The sequence below is a fragment of the Ictalurus furcatus genome, chromosome 28, assembly GCF_023375685.1.
Source record: "Ictalurus furcatus strain D&B chromosome 28, Billie_1.0, whole genome shotgun sequence".
NCBI lineage: Eukaryota > Metazoa > Chordata > Actinopteri > Siluriformes > Ictaluridae > Ictalurus > Ictalurus furcatus.
This window is the reverse complement of record NC_071282.1, coordinates 10,016,218-10,042,893: the sequence shown is the minus strand read 5'-3', so window position 1 is coordinate 10,042,893 and position 26,676 is coordinate 10,016,218. Positions and strand designations below refer to the sequence as shown.

The 26,676-nt window shown below is 40.1% G+C and overlaps 1 protein-coding gene across 4 annotated transcripts; it reads right to left on the bottom strand.

The window, feature by feature from the left end:
- Positions 1-10,536: 10,536 nt before the first annotated feature.
- Positions 10,537-24,773, bottom strand: lmo4a (LIM domain only 4a). 4 transcript variants are annotated; one of them, XM_053618377.1, is made up of 6 exons: positions 24,440-24,773; positions 24,234-24,276; positions 18,916-19,173; positions 13,304-13,400; positions 12,728-12,886; positions 10,537-11,316 (listed from the first exon to the last, which is right to left on the bottom strand). In XM_053618377.1, the coding sequence occupies exons 3-6, from the start codon at positions 19,167-19,169 to the stop codon at positions 11,308-11,310; spliced, it is 519 nt and encodes a 172-aa protein (XP_053474352.1). In that variant the 5' UTR covers positions 19,170-19,173; positions 24,234-24,276; positions 24,440-24,773; the 3' UTR covers positions 10,537-11,307. The 4 variants fall into 4 exon arrangements, with proteins under 4 accessions (XP_053474352.1, XP_053474351.1, XP_053474353.1 ...); XM_053618376.1 differs by having other exon boundaries at positions 24,234-24,769; XM_053618378.1 differs by lacking the exons at positions 24,234-24,276; positions 24,440-24,773 and adding an exon at positions 22,574-23,931.
- Positions 24,774-26,676: the final 1,903 nt, after the last annotated feature.

The following is a 26,676-nucleotide window of genomic DNA, read 5'->3' as shown; positions in this document are numbered from 1 at the left end:
AGAATAATTTGAGTAATTTTAATGATAGTATGCCAATACTACTGAGTTTAACCAGCTGGGTTAGTGGTGGATTTTGAAGATACATGGTTGTATTCATGGTACTTACAAATAGGGGGCTGTCATGAGGATAGGTTTATAAAGGCTAACACACTGACAGACCAGATTTCAGTTTTGCATCACCGAGAATAGAGTTACACCAAACTATAAAGACGTGAAGATCAAACTGACTTATATATACTTGATATTAAATGCAATTAAATGCTTGAAATCGCTGCTGTCAGAATGATTGTAGTCATGGGCTGTGTCTCTAACCAACAACTATAATCAGTTAATATTAATACATAAAAAAACAAAAAAAAAACAAAAAAAACAAACAAAAAAAAACATTTTTTGAATGCTACATAATTATGCATTTTGAGCGACATCTCTAGATATTTTCAGTCTATTACGGGCATCACATAACACCATGTTAATATCAATAAAGCAATTTCTCTGACATGAATTTATTGAGCTATTACCAAATACACATACATTTATATATGAGTATTTGAGAAATAAAAGTAGCTGGTCTATATTTTTGGATATTGACACAAGCAGAAGTCATTACAGAACATTTGGTGTGTTTGTTTGTTGTCGTTTTGTAAGCCCGTATTCAGGTATCAGTTATCAGATGAAAAGATGTTTCTTGAAAATAAAACAAAGATTACTGTGGTGATAAAAGTGCTTAGTCACTTTCACAATGTCATTTTATTGTGGACCCTCATAAAAATGTGTGCTCCCCCCAGTAATGAACTGAACCATGGTTCACTTTGACAAAGATTACGGTTCAGTTGCTTGGTGCCCGGAAGAGTATAGGTGGAGCGCTCACATCTGTCAAAACAAGCCAGACTACAGAAAAAGTTTCATTTGTAGCGTGAAAACACCCTAGATCTAGACTGAAAGTGTCTAGACTGTGTTAGAAGAAAACCTTTTTATCAAGAAAAGATTTTATCACCACCATGCACACACAAGCTGGATATGGAAGCAGAAACCCACTTAAAAGAAAATGTACGTACATAATGCCAGAAACTTTTGTTTGATACTAGCATGGCCCAGTTCAATTCAGTTCAGTCAGTTTTATTTGTATAGCGCCATTAACAATGGACATTGTCACAAAGCAGCTTTACAGAAATAAATACATTCAGGATATAAATCCTAAATGTAGGAATTTATCCCTAATGAGTAAGCCAGGGGCCACGGTAGCAAGGAAAAACTCTCTGAGATGATATGAGGAAGAAACCTTGAGAGGAACCAGACTCAAAAGGGTGACAACATATTATAAATAAAATCCTTCTATAACCGGGTACTACATGGTAAAAAAGTGCAATTGTGTAACCAGGAAATTCATTACATTTTTCACATGAAGTCTGTTTTGTCCATTGTTCACTCTTCCCAGTGTCCTCTCACAAAAGTTAAGTATTCGACTGTAGACTACAGAGGGCCTATTCAGCACTGAATGAAGCTGAGGTGGTCTATGCAAGCACGAAATTAAGCCCAACTGAATGTTCTAACAATTGGACTTCAACAGCACAACATTTGGCTGTTCTCGAAGGTCAACAGGCACCATGGGGGTGAGGATGAAGTAACAGAGAGAGGGAGAAAGGGAGGGAAGACAAGGAACTGTGGGGCGTAACAGTTGAAATTAACAAATGACTGTAACATTACTCTCTGCTCCAGCCCACCCTCATTAAAACATTCCCCAAACTGCCCATGTCCCCTATAAAATCCCCTCTTTATTTTTAGGTGCCTAATTAGAGGCCTTTGGCTTGGGCTCCTCACGCTGTGTGTCGACTTTAAAGGGATAATTAGGGATATTGTGTCTAGGCTGCTGTAAGAGCTTAGGGGAAACGGAGTAGAGGGACGGAGAGCGAGCACAGTCGTGTAAGGTGGCTGCCATGTTGGCTCGCTGGCAGCAGTGTGAGCAAACCAAGTGGGCAATCTCTAAATAACTCCTTTTTCCATGACAGAGTTGTTTTGGAGGGCTGCTGGCATGAGAAAGGAACGGCTGGTGTAACTAAAGTGACCTTGCTGGCTCTTTTAATGAGTGTCATTAGTGTGCAGTCGCAGGGAGGGTTTGCGAGAAATATTTCGAGAGTTATTTTTCACACCAATCAGGTGTGGAAGAGAGATGGTGGCAGGTTTTCTGTGTATCTGCTGTGTATTTTTGTCTGAGTATCCGTGTGTCAGTCGTGTAGCAGTGGTAGAGTGACTTTCACTATGAAAACTTTCTCTAATCACTAGGATGACCTTCATACTGGAACACTTTGAACATTATGGCTATTTACCCTTGAGAATGCATGCAGTATGTTACTGCTTTCTTCATCAGCAGCTTAAGTATAAATCCAAGGTGTGGCCTGAGCAGCACGCATGCTGTTTTCAAACAGTCCGAGAATCCCAGGAATTTCCTTTAAATTCCCATAAGGATGTCTGTGCAGCCATTCGGTACCACACACATTTCTGAGGAGAAAGCTGGGCTTCCAGGATAAATCTAAACATGCAAAAAAAATCATGTTTACCACTTTTACCAATGCCAACTCTAAGTCCTGTGAGAAAGAGCCTGTTGATTAGGGCTTATGCTGGATTTGGCTTTAAGACAAAAAGAAGCAAAATGAGAAAGTGTGTGTGTGTGTGTGTGTGTGTGTGTGTGTGTGTGTAAAACCAGAAAGAATGACAATTGGGGAGCATCTTAGTGCCACCGACTCGGAACAAAGTGTTTTTAATTGCACACGAGGCTATAAAAGCATCAGAATTGGGCATGTGTATCTGCCTGCAAGGAGAAAATGATTACAAATGATGCTGTGAATCCATTGGCAGAACATCTGGTTTTTGCTGAATAAAATGACCAATATATTTTTGACAGAGAAAGAGGTGAGCAGAAGGAGAATGAGACCAGGAATGTTGAAAAAGAAAGCTGCTTTGGTAGGCAGTGAAGAGAGAGCGATGAGACAGAGAGAGAGAGGTGCTGTGTGGCATGGGCCCCGTGCTGTAAATTGCATCTGTTCCTAATTAGGGAGTGCTAATGAAGGCCCATGTTCGTCCTGATCCCACTGAGAGACGGCCTGGCGCACAGCCTCTGTCACGAAGAGAAAGAAAGCGAAAAAGTGGGAGAAAGACACTGACGGCTGTAATAGCATGTGTTCACGCTATATGCTCTTCATATGTTTCTATTAACTAGATCTACTATTTATGCAATTTAAAACATGACCAACTTGTTATAATGCCATATTTGCTGAGATCTTGATCCTAGTGATGTTTAATTTCTTAGGGTACCTACATAGCAAAGGTCATAAGCTCATAAGATTAGGAAAGTCACCCTAAATATTATTAAATTAATATTAAAAATATTAGAACTGGGTTTAAGGGAAATTACTTGAAAAACTCTCTCTCTCTCACTCTCTCTCTCTCTCTCTCTCACACACACACACACACACACACACACAGGTGAACTTTAGACAAGCCATATATGTAGCTCATTTGTAGCTTGTGTATGTTTGTGTGTGTGTGTGTGTGTGTGTGTGTGTGTGTGTGTGTGTGTGTGTGTGTGTGTGAGACCAGCAGGCGTAATTAGCAGAGATTTCTCAGATAACGAGTTTTTCCTCCAGCAGCGAGGGACACAGCGAGGTCAGCCTGTGCTGGACATTCCCACACCCTGTGGTGAATGCAGGTGGCCTCCCTCTCCACCACACCTTTCACAGCACAACACACACACACACACACACACACACACGCATTTCCACACACTTACTAAAGACCTCAGGTTATCCCATACTTTGCCGTTTATTCCCAGCAGACAAATATTATTTAGCATTTTTAAAGTTCTAAATTTATAGAACAATTTCATGTGGATTGCATAACTGGTCACATGACCAGAGTTGATTACATCATACTTGCATCTTAGAAAATAAACATAAAATATCCTCATCAGAATTCAGTAAATGGAAATAAAACTAGCCATAAAACAAATACAAAATATTTGGCCCATACAATCTTTAGAGTAAATTTTTAACAGCATTATCTTTTCACATTTATATCATGGCTAGTCACATTTGAAATTGTCAGCTGTGACCAGTGAGATAACACAATGGCTCATTGTAAATATAGTGTTCAGTGTCTCAAGCATGAGACATTGTGGGCCAGAATCACTTCACAGAGTGTTCATGCATGTTTACTTTCTTTTTTTCTTTCACTATTGCTTCTAGGTACCCAAAGAAAAGTATGTTACCATGCAGCTTTTGTCAGGGAGAAAATTCCTGTTCTCACATGGCTGGGAGAAATTTGAAACCAAATGGGTTAACCCAACTTTCTATGTTGCCTCCTTACATAATTGCACATAAAGGACACATTCAGACAAATGTAACTACAAACCTTATACATTTATCGTGGCGTCTATTTAAACCTTTTGTAGAATTCAGGTGACATTTGCTGTTTCATCTCTGCTCTCTACAAAGTGATGGCATTCAAGCACACACACAATAGCAGCCTCATGTTCTCCTCCCCTCCCAATTACTGCCCCTCACAGGGGTAAACACTAACTCTCCTCCACTCCCTCCCCCTTTCCAGGGCTGATCTGACTCCTCCACAGCCCTTTGATCAGACAAAGGTTCATTAATGCTCTTATCTTTCTTAATTAACTCTCAGGGTCATGGCATCCCCACCATTGCTGACCTGAAGCCAGCTGTTCCAGAGCTCACTTAAGCACAGTGTGGCCTGAGGCTCACAGTAGAAGTTGGCTGGTCTGGGATCGTCTCTGATCATAATCTGATAAGAGAGGTTGAAAACTAAGATAAGAAAGAATCAGAATCTGGTATTAGAGTCTGGAGCTCTATTTAAATGACATCAAAGGCTCTGTGAACAGATCTCCAGCTTTATCTGATAGTTCTTCTTGATAGGATCCAGGACAATGCAGTCCCTGTACCACTCCCCCCCCCCCCCATTATGATTGTTGCATTACCCCAGACATGCCAAGGGGACTCAAATGAGGTCATACTGCCCGAATCTGGCCCTCAACACTGGCCAATACTCACATGCTTTGAGGTTTTACGAGCAGTTTCAAAATGAAGACCGCTAGCTGTGAAATCTCCGTTACTCATATGTTCAGCTGGGCCTCCAAAACTGAGGACAAATGTTTGTGTCCTTCCAATATTGCAAACTAGGACAAAACACCTCTTGACTTTACACAGGAGTGAAGCAACGGCACACTTGTACCAAAGCAATTAATTCACAGCATGCTCGCCTGTCGTTCATTAGGACAAACCAGCTCGGAGGTAATCGAAGGCTAACCCATGCAATTAACAGGGGGGATTAGGTCTGTAAAGAAGACTCCAGATGCTACCATGAGAGAAAGCAAGAGAGTCATATTGCTCTCCAGTGTGGAAGCTTCCATAACAGGATTACAGTACACCATTAAAACTGTGCATTCATTACATATAACAAATTTACACACCTAAACCCACTCACATATTGTGTGTGAAATGGTGACGTTCTAAATCTAGAGGTTGAGTATGAAGTACAAACAGCTTTCTAATTTTACAATACAACAGTGCCAGTGATTCATCTAGATAATTGCCTGGCATTATAACACACCATCACTGCTATAGATGGTAAACAACATAAAACTGAGTAGAGTGACAGAGTTACGTGTGCACACACTTCAGGCTTTGAATGACTCTGGGGATGCTTGGTCTGTCTCTGAGCCCCTGCCTCAACCCTGTGGCACTGTATCAATAATGATTAGTTTCATTAATGACAGACGTTGTGCTGTAAGAGGTGTGTGCACACACATGTATCTCTGTGTGGGTGTGTGAGAGTAACTGAGCATGCAGTATGTGTACAAAGTTATTTGGGAAGTGAGACTGGAAGGTGGGGTGTTAAAAAAAAAAACTCAAGTGAAGACCCTCGATGTTGCTAATTCATTTACAGATTTAATTAGATGGATGGAGCCCCTCACAGTTATTAAAACAGGGGGGGAGAAAATGTTGCCAGCACCGCAGCACTTTTTAATTATGGCTCCAGATCCCTGCTTGCTGACGTCTGGGGAACTGCTTAATTAAAATCCTCATTATTTTACTTTTAATTAGTTCCCCCCTCTTTTGTTTCCTCTCGCCATATGGCCATGTTCCGTGGTCAAATCAACTTAATTGAGCTAATTAAGCTGATCAGTTTAATTATTCAAAGCTTTCTGATTGGATGGGATTGCGGCCCAATTCCCCCCACCCCCCTCCCGTTTTTCATCACCCTCTCATAAAGTGTTTGTGTCGTTCCATCCGTCTCTCTCTTATTCTCTGCCGTATTTCCTCTTCCTTCTTAGTGCTCCGTAATGACATACATGTAAAAATCAGATCAGTCTTGCTCCTGAGCAATTTGCAGCCTTTTGGATTAAGGCTAGCCTCAGTATAAGACGCCTTAATTCCACAAGTATGACTGGATATTGGGAAATTATTACCAAAGGAAAGAATAGTAGCATGTGATTGTTGGATGTCAGCACAAAGTCCTGTCCAGGTCAAAATAAGCTGATGTAGCAATGCTAATGTGTTCAGCAGTCATGACAAAACAAAGATGGAGATTTTAATATGTTTTTGAACATTTAAAATTAAAGCTGTATTACCATTCATGTGCACCAGGTCTATTTGATTGGCCTATAAAAACAGATTCAGGCAAATAATGCGTGCTTGACGTGTTTACCATTGTGTTATGTTAAAAGCTTGATGTATCTGTCATGGCTTTAATTTGGTTGTGTTATAACCAAACTACTTGTCTACTGGGGAACCATCTGGACCACCAAAAGGACATACATATATTACGTTTGAATTCCCGCTGCCTTTTTCATTCATATCAGGCCTCAGGTTTGCTATAAAAATGGTCGAGGTCACAAAACAAAGAGGGATGATTCCACAGCAATGAAAATGTGGATCACATTTGCTTCCTTTTACAGTCCAATCCAGACTCAGTCATCTCTTGGTTTAGCCAATTAGATATCAACCTTCTAGTTTAACACTTAAAACAGTGGACAATGGCTGTTTTCCTTTTCCAAGAACTACTCCATGTTTAGCAGGAGTTTGTCCTCAGGGCTTGCTGTAATATGCCCCCGCCCACCTGTACATGCACACACAGGCCATTTGCCAATACTCCTTGCTATTCGTCCGTCATTGGATCCCAGCAGCTGTGGAGTTTAAAGTGATGGCAGCTGGAAAACAAAATCAGCCATGGAAGTATGAATAGCAGGCAGCGCAGAGCCTTTTTCATAGAGCCAAAGGACCAAACACACAGTCACAGCTGAAATAAAAAGAGTGTCATAAGTGCCTTAGGTCAAAGATGCCAGAATATCATATAATACCCCTCTCTCATCCTAAGGCCTTTATTGTATAAATGACTGGTCATCAGACTGAGAACTGGATTACTGTAACACAATACAACACGGCACAAGGCCCATGCCAATTACAGTAGCAATTTGTTTGGTATAGTAGTACTTGGTCACCACAGAACATTTTCCATAAATATAACCTCAGTCGCTGGGGGACTTAGTCACCAATGGCAGCTCTATATGGATACACACCATCAAACACATCACTGGATATGGAGAAATTACCCGCTAAAATGTTTTCAGACTAGTTGCACAAGTGCGAATCAATGTGGTGTACCTGAGCTTAAAATGTGAGGTTAAATCTCTGTTCTAGATTGCCTTAAAACATTCCAATCTCTATGTGCTTTAAATGCATTGTAGGTACACTTGTATAATCGTACAGTATTAAATAGTTTTGTTTACTTTTTTTTTTACATTTAGTTTTAGTTCGTGTTGCTCTCGAACGTGTAAATCCTTATCAAATCACGGCAAATTTTTAAAAAACATTCTATATCTGTTGATCTGTATTGTAAATAAAGTGATCATTTTGTAATGTACAAATATTGTATATCTTCACACTTAAATTATGGACAGCATGCATACTGTGTACGTGCTAGCGGATTCTGCGTCATCTCAACAACAACAAAACCTCTCCCTCGTTTTTATCTCTCTCTCTTTTTTTCTTCCTTCACACATGAGGTGAGGAAACAATGCAATTACACGCATTTGCATGTGTCAATTTGTTTAATTAGTGCATTTGAAGAAAAGCGGGAAGAAAGACGTACAGTTCCATAAAAAATGAGGACCTGTAGTGCATGTGAAAGAAAAGTTGTTCTTTGCTCTGCTCTCAGGCAAAACAGCTCGACACAGACCTGCTTCCCAACACTGTTAATTGGCTTTTGAATATGTCAAGCTAATTAGTAATGCACAGTTGAGGCTTGATTAGTCTGAATGTGAGGTGTAACTTGCATTGCCAGGGGATTTTTTTTTGAGACCCTTCCATCACCACCCTTCTCTTATCAAGATATGGAGATAATTGCAATTAGGATCATTTGCATATGTAAATTAATTTGTCTACTGCTTTTTTTTTCTGCAATCCCAGGCTGTGAAATAAATCACTGATAGCGTATCAGCGCAGGCACATGTGTGGAGGATGTAAAGCTGCCAAGCTGTGGATGAGCGTGACAATCCGAATGAAAGCTTAAAAAAAAAAACTTTGCATTTGCAATTCAAAGTCTTCACAACTAAAGTACTGAGGAAACACAGGAAATATTGTCCAGTGTGGCTGCACTTTATGGGATACTGTAATAAAAGTAATAAAAATTTTAAGTAATAAAATATTCACAGACAGAGACAGTCAAATTAATTTCACATTTTATCACAAAGGAATCGATTTTTAAATCAGACCACCTTTGTAGATGCACAATTTGTAAGCTTTGCACTCATGGTCAATGGACTAGAGGATGTAATGCAATGCCACTATCTGTATTTGTTTAGTGCTCCAAATATTTGCATCTGTTTTCATATTCGCATTTAAACCAGAAGTGGGCATGATTTGGGTTGGGCTAGTGGAGCAAACCCCTGATGAAAAAAAAAAAATTGTTACACCCCTCCTATTTGTATCAAGTTAATGAAAGCAGTCTTTGTCCTGGGAGCAGGGTTGCCAGGTTTTGCATATAATGTCTGCATATTGCAGATATTGCAAATCAGAAATGTATGCACACCACTGTTGACTTAGAAGACAAAGTGTCTACCTTTTTCCTATTTTGAATCATTTTGGATTAGATTCAATACTTTTGTGTTGTTTTTGAATTGTAGTTGGTGTGGCGACCCTGGCACACCACAACCACCCCACAACCTTTCACAAGCTGTCCTTTCAAGCACCACTTGAAAGTGAAAACCTCATGCTCATGTGACTTTTTTGTTTTGTCCTGCAGGATCCCAGTCCCAATGCACACACCTAGTCTGAGACTTTATGGCAAGCTTTCCAATAAAATAAATAAATAAATAAATAACAGTTCACCTACTATTTGTATCTGTATTGGGTTAGGATGCATTATTTGTGCAATCTGAATAATGTATTTATATTATATCTCTACAATGAACACAAAGGGAGAGACTTAGTTTCTATAGAAACTGTCATACTCACTGTTTGGCATTAAGAAATCATTCAACTTAACTCATATTCTTTTAAGAGAAGAACTTAAAACAGAACTTGATTAATTTAAGAAGTCACAGCTGGCGTTTACCCGTTGCCCAAAAACACATATATAGACCCAATGAGCTACACTTGGAACCCATTTCAGTCTGAATAAACATTTTTTTCCCCCTAATCATAAAATGAAATTGGAAATGAACACCTTGTGAGTGTGGGCCAAATGTAGCAGTAAAAAAGTAAGGATGCTTTATTCAGCTAATTAAATAAACAAGATATAGGGGGAGGTTAATGCCAAAAAGCAATTAGCGAAACACCATGGTGAGCAAACTTCTCAAACCTCAGCAAATCAGCTTTAATGAATGAAGGGGAATAAAGAGTGGATGCAGAGAAAGTTATGGCAAAGGGGCTGAGAAGGAAGAAAAAAAGCTGGATTATGTCATTAGCTGTTGGAGCACGGTTAACAATGCTGCAGTAGAGGGTTTTTTTTTTTTTTTTTTTGCGAGCATCAGATTAAAGTCAAATTAGGTAGAAGGAAAGAAAGGAGCAGAATCCAAGCCTGGAGCACATCGCACTCTTAATTGCATTCTGTAATGACTGAGGCCTGAGTGTTTGAATTCCATTCCTGAGGGTAATCGACCATGCTTTTCAGACCAGAGATGTACCCTACCTCTCTCTTTTACACACACACACACACACACACACACACACACACATTTGTTTCGTCTCCTTGTGAGGACTTTCCACTGACATATTTATTAATGCAGCTAATTCATGCTATACTTACACCTTAAATCTAACCCTAACTTGAACCTTATCAACCAAAATTAAATCCTTTGGCTCTTTTAGTTTTTAAATAATACCTGCAGCCAAATGTTTCCCCAGTGTCAGTTACCTCCCATCTTGCCCCCCCAACACCCACATATACACCCACACATACAGCCTCATCCGACCCAAAAAAAGCCTCATCACTTTACCCGAACAGATTTCACAAGACCATACGTATTGGTTATAGTTATTTAATAAGTACTTTTTAACTATACAGATATATCATTTTAAATGCACTTTCGCTCAGAAACACAAAATTCAGCTGCTGAGCACACAATACAACAGTAAAGGACAAGAATATATACATTTGTATTCTATTCTCTTTGTTTCCTAACCAGGACATCAGGCCCACAGAAACATGAACTCCTGCCAATGATGTGAAACAGGCAAACACCAGCAGTACAAAACTCACACAATCATGTTACGCAAACTGTGTTTTTACAGAGTATAAACCGCAAAATTTCAGGTCTCTCTCTGTTGGAAGGAAAAACAATCAGTATTATCCATTAGCAGTAACAGCGTCCACCGCACTTCACGGTCAGCAGTGTGTCACGTAACATCCGCGGTATCCTCGAAAAGTGTCTTAATATCAAAGCTTAAAAACAGAATTGGAAATGTGGGCCTCCTTTCCTCATCCTCGGAATTTAGGGTTTATCAGCAGGGTTCAGTTAATGCCAACCCAAAGCCAACATTTACAGTAACTTTAATCTTCTCTGCTCACTCATCTTACCCTGAACATGAAGGAGGAAGCGCTTCCAGCCTCAGAGAATTTTGTTTGAAAACAAAACTTTTTAAGAGTCCATTAAGGTGTGTTCATCCGCAGAATGGAGGGACATCAGCACCTCTGAAGCAAGGTAAAGATGAAGAAGAGGGAGAAAAGATGAAGAGAAAAAGAAGGACAAAACACACGGCAGGCTGTGCTCTGCTGTGTTAAGTCCTTGTCCCTTTAGCATACCTACATAGAGATAAAGAGAGAGTGAGAGAGAGAGAGAGAGAGAGAGAGAGAGAGAGAGAAAGTTTGATAATCAGATATGTTTTAGCATTCAAATGAAATACACGTTTCATAGCCCCTTGTTTTACTGACTAGAGATATGCTAGTACGTCAACAGCAGCCTGTATTACAGATGGTTTTCCAATAATAAATAACCGTACTATTAATCTTAGAGAAAGATCCGATAGGCAAAAACACTTTGAAAAGGGGATTTAATTTCAGGATTTTCCTGTATGTGAAGTATTTTTATTTCACTAATTAGTTGCTTATTTGTCTAAAATGAAAGAATTCTAGAACAGGTGAAGTACCAATAGTATCTGTGTTGTCCCTGCTGGCCGCAATAAATTTATGTATAGTTACTCACTATGATGCCTTGACCTGAGCCAATATAATACAACTGAATTGTTTTCACACTTTGGAGTAAGAGCCTCTGATCAGCTATGATGCCTTAACCAGAGGAAATTCATGCAGTACAATAGTTCGAATGAAAGGGGGAAAAGCCTAATGTCTCTAGATTCACAGGAAAGCAGCAGACCATTTTCCAGAGATTTTCTCCAAACAGGGTGTGCAGGCTGAGGTTCGCTTACTACTGAATACTACCAACTTCATGCCAACATGTAAAGGAAGAAAGGAAAGTGCCAATTTGGATATGTTTGTCACTGCAGACCACCAGATATTCACTGGCTACTGGTGAAGTTTTATGCATCCCTGATAAACCCTACTACAACTGCAAAAAGGCTATAAGGCCATTTCTCACTTTTCAAAGAATTTTGAATTCAGCAGGAACATTTCATCAAGTAGTGATTTACGTCTTTCCAGTTTACTTCCAGTTCTTTTTTTCCCTCATAACAAGTTTACGTAAAACACTCTTTTCATTAATTTTTTTATTTACAATCATCAGCAAGAGAGGTGTCATCATTCAACACATAATTTCCCTCCTAGCTAGCATGTATAGTGTTTTTGAAATTATTATATCCAATACATAATACATGTTTCCACAATCTACATTAGATACTTTGTTAATAAAATTTGCAAAATATTGCCTTTGCAATATTAATATAACAGGTGCCTTCATTATGCAAATAAACCATTTAACTAATCACTAAATGTGTTTGTGTGGGCTGTAGACATCTTGACTAATCTCAAATATTCCTGATGAGCATTTCTTTTGGGGTTTGGATGAATCTTTTTGGGCAGTGTTTACCCACACCGCATCAGGGTTCCCAAGGATAATAATATATACATACTATTGCAAGGCATATTACAATCAAAGCATATAGCAGTGGTGTGTCCATATCATGCAGCCTTATCTATCAGTCAAACTGTGTAATGTAGATTGCAGATGCTGTAGAGAATGATGGAGATTCTGCATCACCTTCTGGTCAGGCAGGAGCGTGCTGCTCTGTAGTGGGGCCAGGTGACTGCTGAGCATGCCTCCTCCAGGCCGGTCATGCTCACAAAAGATGGTACCATTGATATAGTGGAATCTGTCCCCAGGCACCAGGCGGTTCCGACACGTAGCACACGTGAAACACTGTGATAAAGGAGAAGGAACAGAGTAAACTAAGGGCTTGGTTTGGAGTCAGCAAAACACTGCAGTGCACAAGAAAGTGACAAATAACTGATGATGTAAAATAAAATTAAAGTTCGCGGTTTAGTTTTCCTACTGTATATTTGTAAATGCAATTGTAACTGTCCTGAATTAATTTAATCAAGACTTGGTCGCTGAGAGTTTTTTGGTGATCTACCCTGCATGCCAAACTGTCTAAGATGGTTGATAGAAAGCAAGTTACCTCACCAACCATAAACAATCAGACAATAAGCCTCTTCACAGCCTGTAAAAATGCCACCATTTTTTTTTTTTTTTTTTTTACTGAAAAATGTACAGTGAGGCCACAACGTATTATACAAAATCGCAAGCACTTCTTCCATTTCTGCACTGTAGACTCACCTTCAGGTGGTAGACGTTGCCCTGTGCCCTCATCACCATCTCACTAGCTGGAATTGACTGACCGCATGCACTGCAAGCCCCACTGTGTCCAAACAACCTACAAGAAGTATAATGGTCAAAAGATGTTCTCATACAGAAAAAGCAGCCTGAACCTCCATAATGAGCTGAAAAGGGCATGACTAAGCTCATACTAGTAAAATGTTAATGAAATGAAGTGCCTTAACCTCTTCCTGTACTGTGTTACCACATACTGATGTCTGTTCTGTTCTATATCATAACCAATCATGTTTTCATATATCAACAACTCAAAGTAAACAGTTAAAGTCACAGCCGGGATGTTGGGTTTTTGCCAAAAAACAACAACAACAACAAAAAAAACCACAGTACCATAATTTGAGTACTGGAGCCTTGTACGTCTCCATGGGAGGGTATCAATGCCCCCCACCGATTGACTGCACCTTATCTGCTAATGTGCTATAATAATTGGTGGCAGTGGGTGGGACCTGGCAAAAGGGAACCTCTGATCGACCCTTGCCTCCTCATTAGGGTACACTTGGTTAGCCTACTGCCTGGGCTTGAGGTTGTTAGGAGAACACTCAAATGAGTTCCAACCCTACTCTTGATTATTACAAAAAAAAAAAAAAAAAAAAAAAAAAAAATGCTGGCATCTGTGTGTAATATAAAGTATAGTGTGGAATAAAGCATCATTATGTAAAATACATACAGTATGTACATGTATGTATAATATAATATAATATTATACACACACACACACACACACACACACACACACATACATATACACACAAGGTCGGGGGGAGCCTGCAGCCTATCCCATGCGGACTCAGGGCACAAAGCAGGGGTCACCCTGGACGGGGTGCCGATCCATCGCAGGGCAGAAATCACTCACACACACACACAACAAATAATTTAGAGATGCCAATCAGCCTACAGCGCATGCCTTTGGACTGGAAGAGGAAACCGGAGTACCCAGAGGAAACCCCTGAAGCACAGGGAGAACATGCAAACTCCCCTAAGCCATCATGCTCCCCTATATACATATATGCATATATACACACACATATACATGCATGCACATCTTTTCATAATCTGTTTCAATACTTCAGGCAGATTAAGCTAGGTTTACAGGCCCAAAAACTGTGGAATCCTATCTCCTCCATCAGGAGAAAAACTAAAATTCTTTAACCGATCAGTAAATAAATAACTAAATCAATTTAGAAATAACTAATGCATAATAAATAAATGCATCATGCCCAGTGTTCCCAGGAGAGACTACAGATCATTGTGACCCTGACCAGAATAAAGCGTTACTGAAGATTATAAAGAAGTTATAATGAGTTATGTGGTGCTAAGTTTCGAGAAACATTCTCATTATAAAAGACTTAGTAAATAGTTTTCTCATGTGGTGGAAAATGGCCTCTTTTTTTATACACACACACACACACACACAACACGCAACACATCCCACGCAATTATGCAAACACAGACACTTTAAGCAACACAAAATTGGTTTGCATGTGTCACCTGAAAATCCATAATTCAACACAAGCTGCATTCTGAGCTGCACATAGGGGACACAGGCACTTCATTTTGACCAAATTTAATTTAAAGATATTTCATCAAAATATTTTTCCTAAATGTTTTAGGAAGTTTTTTCTCATTAAAATAAGTATAATAGTACACACCACAAAAGAAAACAAATGTATGATTGTTATGGTTATTATTAGCAGACTTGGTTTTGAGGTGCACTAACTTATCCTGTTGTCACATGTCAAAATCAAATGAATTTCATCATCTTCACTCACTAAAATTCATAGAAATTTCTCAGATGATCAGGTACCATTTGTGTTGAGGTATGTTTAATGTATAAATGTCATGAGCTGCTAACTCTGCCCACAACGTCTTTGCACCCAGAAGTGTTTTATCACATATACTTTTAGTCAAAGATAGTCTGGTGGTCAGCCCGATGCTGCAGTCTTCCTCTTACTCTCTCCGTTTTATTCTCTTCCTCTCCTCCCTCCTTACTATCGCTATCCTGGCACTGAGCATAGCCACAGTAATGAATTTTTGATCTTAATCCAAACAGTAATTTAATAAGAGGGAGGCAGAAAGCAGCACTGTTCCTCCTAATTAATGCTCCCTTCTTTTATCGGACCTCAGGCTCCACCCCGCGCCATTTGGCAAAGAGTCTCTGCCCTTTTGATTAGCTACAGTACATTATACATATTTAATATGCTGCAGTTTGAATATGCTTTACAGTGTGCAGTGCATGCAGGCAAGTCAGAAGAATAATATGGCATCCCAATCCGGCACATACATATTTGTGGCCAAACTTTCCAAAGATCTTAAACATTCTGCCTTTAAACTCAAACAGGATGTACAATGGATCTAAAAGGTCTACACACCTCTATTAAATAGCTGCTTTTTGTGTAGTAAAAGAGTGACACTAAGATAAATGAGGTCAGATCTTTTCCCACCTTTAAATGTGCAATTGCAAAATGCATACAAATAAAGTGAATAACAATCAGACATTGCCCTGCGATGGATTGGTACCCTGTCCAGGGTGTACCCCGCCTTGTGCCCGATGCTCCCTGGGATAGGCTCCAGGTTCCTCGTGACCCTGAAGAAAAGGATAAGCGGTATAGAAGATGGATGGACAATCAGACATGTCTTTTTTAGGGAGTTTTTTTTTTTAAACAATTACTAGTTGCATGTGTGTACACATCTAAACTAATACTCTGTTGAAGTGCCTTTTGATTATATAACACGACTCTTTTTTTATATAATCTTTTAGTCTTTTTTGGCTAGGAGTCCAGCAGCATGGCATATCTTGACTTGGCAAATTTTCCCCACTCTTTTTTGCAAAAACAATCTAGATGTGTCAGCTTGCGAGGGTATTTCCTTTGTACCCCGGGTCGGCCCACAGATTTTTAGCTGGATTTAGGTCTAGGTCCTGGATAGGCCATTCATAAACATTGATCTTTTGTTTAATCCATTCCTTTGTCGATTTCGATGTACGCTTTGGGTTACTGTCATGCTGAAAAGTGAAATTCCTTTTCTTCTTCAGCTTACTAGCAGACATTTGAATGTTTTGCACTAAAATCGTCTGATATTTGTAGCTATTCATGATTCCCTCCAGCTTGATAAAAGCCCCAGTTCTGTCTGAAAAAAAGCATGATGCTTCCACCACCATGCTTCATCATGGCTATGGTGTTCTTTTGGTGATGTGTTTTTTTTTTTTTGCACCAAACATACCTTTTGGAATTATGGAATTATTATAGCTTTTGTAAATGGTCTCATTGGACCGTAACACATTTTTGCCACATGGTTTGGGTGATTGATTTGAGCTTAGATGTTTTTTGTGAGAAAGGGCTTCCATCTAGCCTCCCTACCCCACAGCCCAGACATGTGAAGAATATGAGTGATTGTTGTCACATGCAGTGAGCAATCCTTTAAATGTTGCTGTAGGTCTCTTGGCAGACTTCCTGGTAGGTTTTTGTCTTGAACTTTTGTAAATATTGGAGGAACATCCTGTTCTTATTAATGTCACTGTGGTGCTCCATTTTCTCCACATGTTGATGATGGCCTTCACGATGTTCCGTGGTACATCTTCATGTTTTGGAAATTCTTTTATACTCCTCTCCTGATCGATTCCTTTCAACAGCGAGACCCTGTACAGGCTTTGACCATGACTTCAGCTGGCAGATGAAACCAAGAAGATGTCAGGAAATCCTAGAGAAACAGCTGGTCTTTATTTGGGCGTAATCAGAATCATTTTATTGATGACAGCTGTAGGATAATTACTTTTGAACATGAGACTGAATGGGATTGCTTCATTCTTATGCAACCTGGTTGTTGTAACTTTTTTTTTTTAATTTTCCCTCTCTTTCCCTAAAAAAATCTCCGATTGATTTTCAATTTCTTTTTACACGTTGTAATTTCACATTGACAGTGGAAAAAGTCCCTACACGATTTATCTTGGTTTAATTGTATTTTTTTCCCCCCATCACAAAAAACTGCCATTTTAACAGGGGTGTGTTGACTTTTTATATCCACCGTACCAGAATGTACAATACTCACCCAGGAGCTGTCTGTACAAACAGAGTACACCAATCGTTCATTATTAATGACGTTACATGAAGTTGTATTGTTGTACAACCAAAAATTGGCCCTGAAAGCTGCATGCAGAGCCCTGTGCCATGGCTTAAACTGGAGCCCTCCTGTTTGGACAAGTGACCATCATGTTAAATGCTTTGTTTGTTTTTCAATAAAGACCTGATTTCCATCTTAATCTCAGGCTGATTATGACTTAGGCTCTCCATCCATGTCCGTTGTTAGAACGTCGGCGCCAGCCTGATGTTATCTGCCCTCTTGCACCGTTCGAGCTCTTTTTGGGGGCCTGCAAGACTCTTTGCCCTCGAGAGTGCGTGTGACCCAGCAACTGGGACACTGAGCACAGGCAGTAAACCATCAGTGTGGCTATGCCAAGCACTCTCAACACACTTGGCACTGTGCTGATCAGTGTGGGCACTGGTACCATACGGTCATGGGCCAATGCACCACCGCACACATCCAAACAAGTAGAGGTCAGTTTCAAAGCACCTCATAATTGCAAACAAATCTAATCTGTTCACCTCTGGAATTCAGCGCAACACACACACACACACACACACACACACACACACACACACGAGAACAGAGGGCGAAGAGAACTGGGTCGTCACAGCATGCAATGAAGCGGAAATGGTAATTAACAAACACCACAAGATTTTTGGACTTGACAAGGAAAGTACAGAAGAGGTCAATTTTTTTTGGCATAAGTAAATAAGTATTTTTGAAATTTCTTGCCAAGTCATTTCGGCTTCATCCCTGATTAAGTGGTTAAACAGTATTTTTAACCATGCCTTCGAACATCCCTTAAGCTAATCAAACCTTGACGCATGGGCAAGTCTTGAAGGTCGGGTCTTTTTGGGACAGGAACACATGAAAGGAGTGTGGGAGGCCATTGAGGGATGTGGCTGCTCCCAGGCCCATGTTGCACACACCCACACAGTTCCTGTCATGACTGAGGCATTTTATATTCTCTTGTCCTGGCTACTGTACATGCACACAGCTTGGATCCCAACAGGAAAATAAGCTACAGATGGCTTCAGTAAGGCTACACTCCTCAGCGTGGTACAACATGGATGGCCGCTTCAGCCATTAGGTAGAACATATGCATGCAATCATGCTTATGGAGGCTGATAAAAACAAAAACCTACTCAAATTTGGTTTCATGCTGGATGAAATGAACAGTTATGAACTTTGAAATAATGTTGATTTCAGACAGATGGACACGAACAAAATAAATTTTCTTTTGGTAATTACGTAATAACCAAAACGTTGGTAATAACCGTAAGAACTACTTTTTTAAATTGGTTTATAATAGCTCTATATTAATATGAGGTAACACAAATACATTGTGCTAATAATTATCAAGTCACCACAAATAAATTTCAGCACAAGGTCATTCCATTTTTCCCCATCTTGAGCTACATCGCTTCCTGATTTGCTTTGTGTTCACAAATTTGCTCCCATCATGCTTGGCCTACCTGATGTAGTCGTTCCTGCAGAGGATCATGCCCCCTTTGCTATAGCAGGTGGTGCCGATCTCACCCAGCTGTGCCTGGCAGCACGAGCACTTCAGGCAGCGCGTGTGCCAATAGCGTTCCATGGAGAAGAGCAGGAAGCGGTCAGAGATGCGGCCACCGCAGCCTGCACACGATCGGCCTGCTCCACCCCCACCTCCTCCTCCTCCACCTGTTACAGCCACAGCTGATGACTCCACACGGCTATTCACCATCATGGGGCTGGAATAGGAAAAACGCAATGAGTAGATGCTAAATGGACTGGAAATAAATTCTGACATCTGGATTAATACTCATGAGAAAAATCTCTTGCAAAATCATTAGCATTAAACATGCTGAGCAGTCTGTACGCAGTATAAAATAACTCCATAATTCTAAGTTTCAGATTCAATTTTTTCATTCCTCACTTGAATCAAACCATCACTATCAGTATCCCCAAAACCATTCTTCAATTAAAAAAAAAAAAAAAAAACTTTCAGCTCTTGTGCTTTTGTGACTCGCCTCCTGAACAATCTCACATGGGTCCCCAAATGACTTCCTAAATATGAGTCTACTGTATGCCCAAGACTCACTTTCCTGTTTCTGTGGATAATCTCCCCTGTGTATGGTAAATTTGGACCTTTTACCAACTTTTGCTTTAATCGTAAAGCCTGTCCAGCTCTTATCCCAGCACTCTTACTCAAAATATGATCATACCAAACACTGTAATCCTTTCAAAACATATACAACCTTTACATATATGATTGTATTCTGTAACAAACACAATCCCACTATCCAGTGTCATCCATTTTGAGTCTGGTTCATCTCAAGGTGTCTTCCTCATATTGTTTCAGTGAGAAAGTAAAGTACATGCCAGACATACAGCATAATTTTTTAAACAAACCACAGTGACAAAAACAGGCTAACTGAGACAGACTGGCAAGTTCAAAAATAATCCATAGTGATGGGGCTGAATCAGGCTTGAGGTTATGCACACAAATGAAGCAGTCTTGATTGACACATTGAACCAGAAGAAATCACGGTTATGCCATGAAGCATTGTTGTATCCTATTTTGTGAATGCAGTTTTGGTAAAACTGATGTTTAAAAAGTCACTTGGATGTGCCAAAACATCTTAAACCAATTTGATTTAGTAGTCCTATAGATCATTCAAAATTACATAATAGCATTTGAAAGATTAACTATGCCTTTGCTTTTTGTTTTTTTAATTTTAGGCACTGATTATTTAGCATGAGGTACCTATGAGTATTTCTGCATCAATACCATCAACAAGTCAGCTTACAGCAACGAAGATTTAAATGCAATATTTTGGATGTTAATGCTGGAATTCAAGTCCTTGACTTTGCAGTGCATGGTCATCACATTTTATTTTTAGTTCCTTATCAGTACATTGCCAAAGAACCAACAAAAAAAAAAACGCTCAGGAACAAGTCCATCTATAATTAAGCATTTAACATTTGTGATGGGTATTTGTGTGAATCACAATAATACTGCTGGCATTTAAGGTGTCTTCTTTTGGCTAAATGTGAATGCATCCTTATCAGCTAAAGCAATCCCTTTATTTTGTTCCTATGTCCTGAACATGAACGCTTTCAACAATCTTTTTAGCATGAAATGCTGATCCAACAGCTTAACCGGTCATATTGTTAAATACGATATTTGATTGTGAACCATGCTAAAATATTATTGAACCATCATCATATGACATTTTAAAATGGTCACAGTGAGAAATCACTTCTATTAGGTGGAGGAAAGGGCCGAGACCATTGACTTCTCCATATTAAGAGGCTCTGACGTGAAGCAGAGAAGAGGAGGAAAGAGCCGGGCTTTGCGCTTATCTCAGTCTCATGCACATGTCGTTTCCTCTCTGTGTTCTCCTGAAAAAAGGTCAACCAGCAGCAGACAGGAGATGCTAAAGCAAGGCCAGGGGCCATGACTGAGCTGTTCTGATTGAAGAGGTCAAGCAGGGATCAGCAGGATGATGGAAGGCAACAGGAAGGCCGTGTGTGTCCTGCTCCAGCCAAGCTCAAACACTTCATTCAAGTCCTATTTCTCTCTCTCCGGGCTCATTTCTGGCCACATGCTTTCCCCGACCACATTGGACACAAATACACAGATGCAACAACAACAACTGTTGTAAAATCAAAACAATGATACATGTATTCGCAAAGCACAAAAATATTTAACCAACAAGCCAAGTAAACGGTCAGGCAGCACAACGATATCAAGCTTTCAGTCGTCAGGAACGAAACTCAAGCCTTTTTTCCACAGTCTTCCGTCGTCCATGCCCTGTGCTTCACTAGCCAAGAGCTTTAAAGCAGCTGAAGAACCTAGAGCGAAACTGATTAGCTTACCGAGAATGATAAGCATCATCTCCCTCCATTTTTTTTAAAAAAAGGAATAAGATACAGGGGGAAGAAGAAATGATCAAAAACAGACAGAACACAGTTGTTTTTCTCTTCTACTGTACAGGTAATCTCAGAAGTGCATCCCTCTGTAACACTCCCTTACTTTAAAACTGTGAGAACTGGCTAAACAGGTCTAATATCCCTGTGGGGTCGGCTGCATAAGCACTTCCTCTGCAAATAGGGCGACACGTTCCAAATATCCTAAATCTGACATGAAGCTACACGCCTGGCTTCCTGCTGGATGACTGACAAGCTGCCGGTTCCAACTGATTCCCACACCACTGCCTTCAAGGCTGAATATACTGCAGAGCAGATTAGTGGCTCCTCACTACAGCCCTTTCAGTCTGGATGCTTTAAAACATGCATTTATTTCAACACAAACAGCACGTGTTTCACACCCTTTCTGCAAAACTGTGGTTTGTGTACTGCACTATTCAACAGCAGCTCTTCAATACTTTTGCCTGCAGTTCATTTCATGGGAATGCAAATCCCCAGCTTTATAATCATCCCTCTGCCGCAGACCTGAGTGTGAGAGACAATGCTCATGAATGGGTCCCTGGGGGAATATCACACACCGCTGTTTCAATGCAGAACAATTATATTATCCCTCTGAGAACTTAGGTAAACTAATCCCCCTCTGAAACACTCAAGCTACAGGTTTATAAACCGCGTCTTGCCTTATCTACTCCCTTGCAGAACTTCGTCTCGGTGCCTCGGTGTGCACTTTAGACGAGCAGTGAGGACAAGGATTAAGATTTAACCGCCGAAATAAAGTGAATAAATGTCAGGGTGAACTCAAGTAAATCCGAGAGTACGTTTACACAGCTGGTGTTGGTTTTAGTAATACTTAGAACCAGAATAAAAGCTTTAAACACGAATTATAATTGAGGTTTAAACTGCGCTCTTAACAAAAACAGTACACTGCCTGCTAACAGTGCTACTTTAAACAGCATGGCAGAAAGTCAATTCGGGAAAGAGTCGATTCTTCAATCCCAGGCATTAGGGCTCAAAAGTCGACTCCGAATCGACACAGCAACAAAATAAATAAAATCGCGTACAAACGATGACAAGCGAGAAACCAATACCTCACCTCAACCCACAACACAAGCATTAACAGTCTGGTGGGGTTTTACTTGTCAAATTTAGAGAAGAAAAAAAAAGAAAAAAAAAACACGCTTACTCTAAACAATGCTGCCCATGCTAATTGCTACCTACCCGAAGAAGCTGGGGGTAATTTAGCTAATGTTCGGTCTTTAAATCATCTTATTTCGCGAGCCAACTTGGCAGTTTTGAAGTTGGCGGTTGTTCCAAAATCTCTTCTTAACCACGCTAGTGCCTTACCCATGTTTTAGGTTTAGTATTCATGACTCTTATTTTACGGAATTGATTCATGGAGTCGACTCCTCTAAAGTTCTAGAGTCGATCAGCCATAATAAACAGTTACCTACAGTAAATTGTATAAAGAAAATATAGTACTATTTTTGACCTTGTGTAGTACGACTGTAGTTTGTTCACTCACGTAAATAAAAACTCATGAACGCCGAAGTAAAACTAACATGGGGAGTTGCTATTAAAAAAAGGGGGGGGGGGATTAAAGCTGCGGGACGTTTTTGCTCGTGGAAATCAGCCAAACTTTATTTTTCTCCTCAAGCGATACAGTTAGAGAAAGAAAAGGTCGGAGAGACGTGCACTCGGTTCCGCTCCGCTAACGGTACTGATTGATGAAATAAGCAGGAAAACAGGGCGGGAGGTAATGAAGAGTAACACAACGCCACCCGCGTGCGTGCGCGCGCAGACTGATGGATGGCGCTCGCGAGCGATAGGTCAGTTTATAAAGACAAATCACATGGCGTTAATCGCGTGGTCCTAATCGTGTCTGGGAAACCGGACTGGGCCATTTAAATGTTTGACGTATGCATGAAAGTGCTTTAAAAAAAAAAAGTTAGGAAGGTTCAACTCTGATTTCTTTCCCTAAAACGGATGTGCTGAATCTGGTGTGTGTGTGCGCGCGCGAAGGGAAAATAACATTTGTGCTCCCTGCTTTAAATCTTATTCTGCAGAATATAAATGGTAAACCTTGACAGAAACGAATCTCAGTGTTCAAAGGACAAATATAGATCTACTGCCTATATACCTAACTATGTGCATATGCCAGAGTGAGCGACGCGTAATTGCCTAATTAAAATAAATAGCCCAAGTCCGAGCGCTCAGTGCAGTTGTAGTCTCTATAAATAGCAGCAGAAGCCAGTGAGCAATAAGCAGAGCCTGCTGGAGCTAAGGCACTTCAGTAATATATCCTCCTCTTTTAATAATGCGCTCTGGGGCCATAACTGCACGTCTCACCATTTCATTACAACAGCTAGCTCGCGCTCGCTCTCTCTCTCTCTCTCTCTCTCTCTCTCTCGCTCTCTCTTTCTAGATTAACACTCCGGCAACGGTGACCGAGACTCCTTATTGAGCATAATTTCTACACAGGAGAGACGTGAAGTCTCCACAGAAGTGGCCTAGAAGTCAGCAAAAGTGGGTTCCTCTAGTCAGGGAGTTACAGATGCAAGAAGAAAAAGAGGAAATAAAGGGGAAAAGAAATGAAATCACACAGTAATCCAAGTGTAAACACGTCTGATCTCATCACCTCATCTCTCTCTCTCACACACACACACACACACACACACACACACACACACACACAATAATGTTTTTCAGTAGTTGAAAGTATGTGGTAGAGATTATTAGGCCTAGTTATTAGTTGGGAGTCAGAAGATGAATCCAAACCAGGAGATGGATTTCGGCACGATGTGAAGAAAGACATGAGACGAGCAGAACATGAAACACTGAAAGAGAAAGGCTGGTGCAGTCTGTGCTTTGTTAAACATACCTTTATTTTCCGATGGAGATTGTAGGGAATGTCGGCAAACTCACTGCGTCGTAGCAAATCACGTCGTAGCGATGGATAATCCGAGTTGTGCAAAAAATAGAAAGAAAGAAGAAAAAGTAACTTCAAATGAGTTCTCCTTCTTCTTCTGCGACGTGCTGCTGTACTGCCACTGATAAAGTCATCACAATGTCTGCTTGTATACAGACCTGCTGCCTAACAACCTGACTGACTTCAACCTGGAGATTCAAGGTTGTCACATCGTTTAACACCTGGAGTAAAGACACAACCAGGCGCTTTCCCCGTCATCAATTTGCGCTGAGATTAAAGCAGGACGAGGAGCGAGCGGTCTAGGTTTTTGAAGACCCTCCTCTGGTGACGTGGCAGAGATGCAGCCAATCAGCGATCAGGGGGCAGTGCGGGACTCTGACAGGATGATCGATGTGGGTTTGAGCAACTTTTGCCTACTTGAGGCTAATTTAAATGGTCCATAATCACCACCGCAGAGCGACAATTTAATAACTGGGTTTATGCGCTGCGTGAGAGCAGACAGACTAACTGTCTTATTTCCCTCATCCAGCACGCCTCTTTAATCCAGAGGTTGTTCTCTAAGCCCTGATGTGCATTCTTTCAGTAATAGTTTAACAGATGTGCGAGGCTCTTAAGTGCAGCTGTAAAGCGAAAATTGCAAGTCGATCGACATCTGCGAACATCTGGCCTGGCTGGTGATTCAATTACAGCTTCGCTTTAACTAACGCCAAAACTGTCAGATTTGCCTTGATTTACATTAATGGCCCGACGAGGCAAACTTGGAGGCTCTGGTGTCTTTCAGCTGGATCCCATTGTCTGTTTCCCTGTGCAGTATATCAATAGGACTTGATTTCAAAGCTTAACTTCTCTGAAATAACTGGAGAATTCACATTTCGGCCATTCAGATGAATCACACCCTGATTGACCAGCTCTGGTCACTGTTAAGTCGGGAGATATCTTCATGAAACTGGATTATTTCATAATGATATTTCAATACATGCACAAGATTACCTATATTATTTTGGACAGTGATTTTTGGATAGTTCATTCTGTTTGCCTTACCTTGACAATAAATTTGTACACTCTCACAAGAAATGCAGTAGTAGGCCTAGTAAACTGTACCTTTCCTTGTCATGGGTGTGGAACCCACAAGAGTACATCGTTATACCTTTTAGTGTGTTTTTACATGATAATGTGAATATACAGAAGATGTACCCTTTTGGGTACTACCCCAGTGAAAGGTACAGTTTAGTTCCTTTTTTTTTTTCTGAGTGTGTGTTGTGGTACTGTCTACTTCATGTCTTAATTTGTACCACTTTGTTTGTTTGTTGAAGTCTAGGCAAGGTTATGGGCTAAGGACAGCTTCCTTAACAGATGTTGGTAAATAGACCTACATCCATCCATTCATTCAGCTAGCCTAAATTAATATAATACAGTATAATAATAAACAAACTCAATTATCAGAAATATAGAAATGTTGTACACACAAAAATGATATTGTTTTTTGCTACCTTCATTAGTTCTACATAAGAACCTATTTTTCCATATATACAGTAGGTCGGTCTCCAGCACAATAAATACCTGTTAGAGATAACTAAGAGTCCATATCACGAAGACAATTTGGATTTACAGTTTAAACACTTTAGTGTGGAGATATATATGAATAATGTGCGCACCATTTTGTTGTTGTTTTTGTTTTAATTTATTGGTCTTTCTTGGTAGACATAACCTACCATTAGTACCATTTAACCTTTTTCCCATCTACAACCTTTGTGTAATAATGCAAAAGCAAGTGTTACAGTATCTAAGTCTAGCCTATCCTGTTCATATTCTTGCGATGGAGCAGCAAAAACTGATCCATTTGGGATTCAGTCCAGGCTTTTTCATCCCAGATCTACAGGGTGTCCCAAAAGTCTCCATACATAGGGGAAGTAACACTTTTAACCAATTTTTATTTTTTATTTTTTCAGATAGCCTTGAAGAATGCCTTTGACCCAAGAACGTATTGAAATCATTCTCATGGATCAGGAAGCTGTCACAAGGTTGCAATGGACGTGCAATTATATGCTTTTATAATTATATCATCCTGAGTGGGAGAGACGACTCTATGAGTGTTTACAAAGAAATGGAAATCGTGTATGTTTTGTAAATAAAGTTACTTTTAGCTCAAAAGTGTTATTTTCCCCTATGCATGGGGACTTTTGGGACACCCTGTATTATTATAAGTATTTCTAATTTTACTCTCATGTTATCTAAAGTAAACTTGCAGCTTGTTTTTTTTAGCCTATAAGAACAGTATCCAAAACACATTCTGCCGTACTATATAGTGCTAGTATATACCTTAATAGTGTGCTAAGTGATCAGTTAACACTGCGATGCCTAATATTTAGTATGGTAGTGTGTGGTTTCAGGTGTC

Coding starts and splice junctions, on each gene's coding strand:
- lmo4a (XM_053618375.1), bottom strand. CDS start 21,333: ATGGAGGGAGATGATGCTTATCATTCTCG. Junction 19,174..21,304: donor GATGATGCTTATCATTCTCG/GTAAGCTAATCA, acceptor TTCCTATTCCAG/CCCCATGATGGTGAATAGCC. Junction 13,401..18,915: donor TGCAGGAACGACTACATCAG/GTAGGCCAAGCA, acceptor TACTTCTTGTAG/GTTGTTTGGACACAGTGGGG.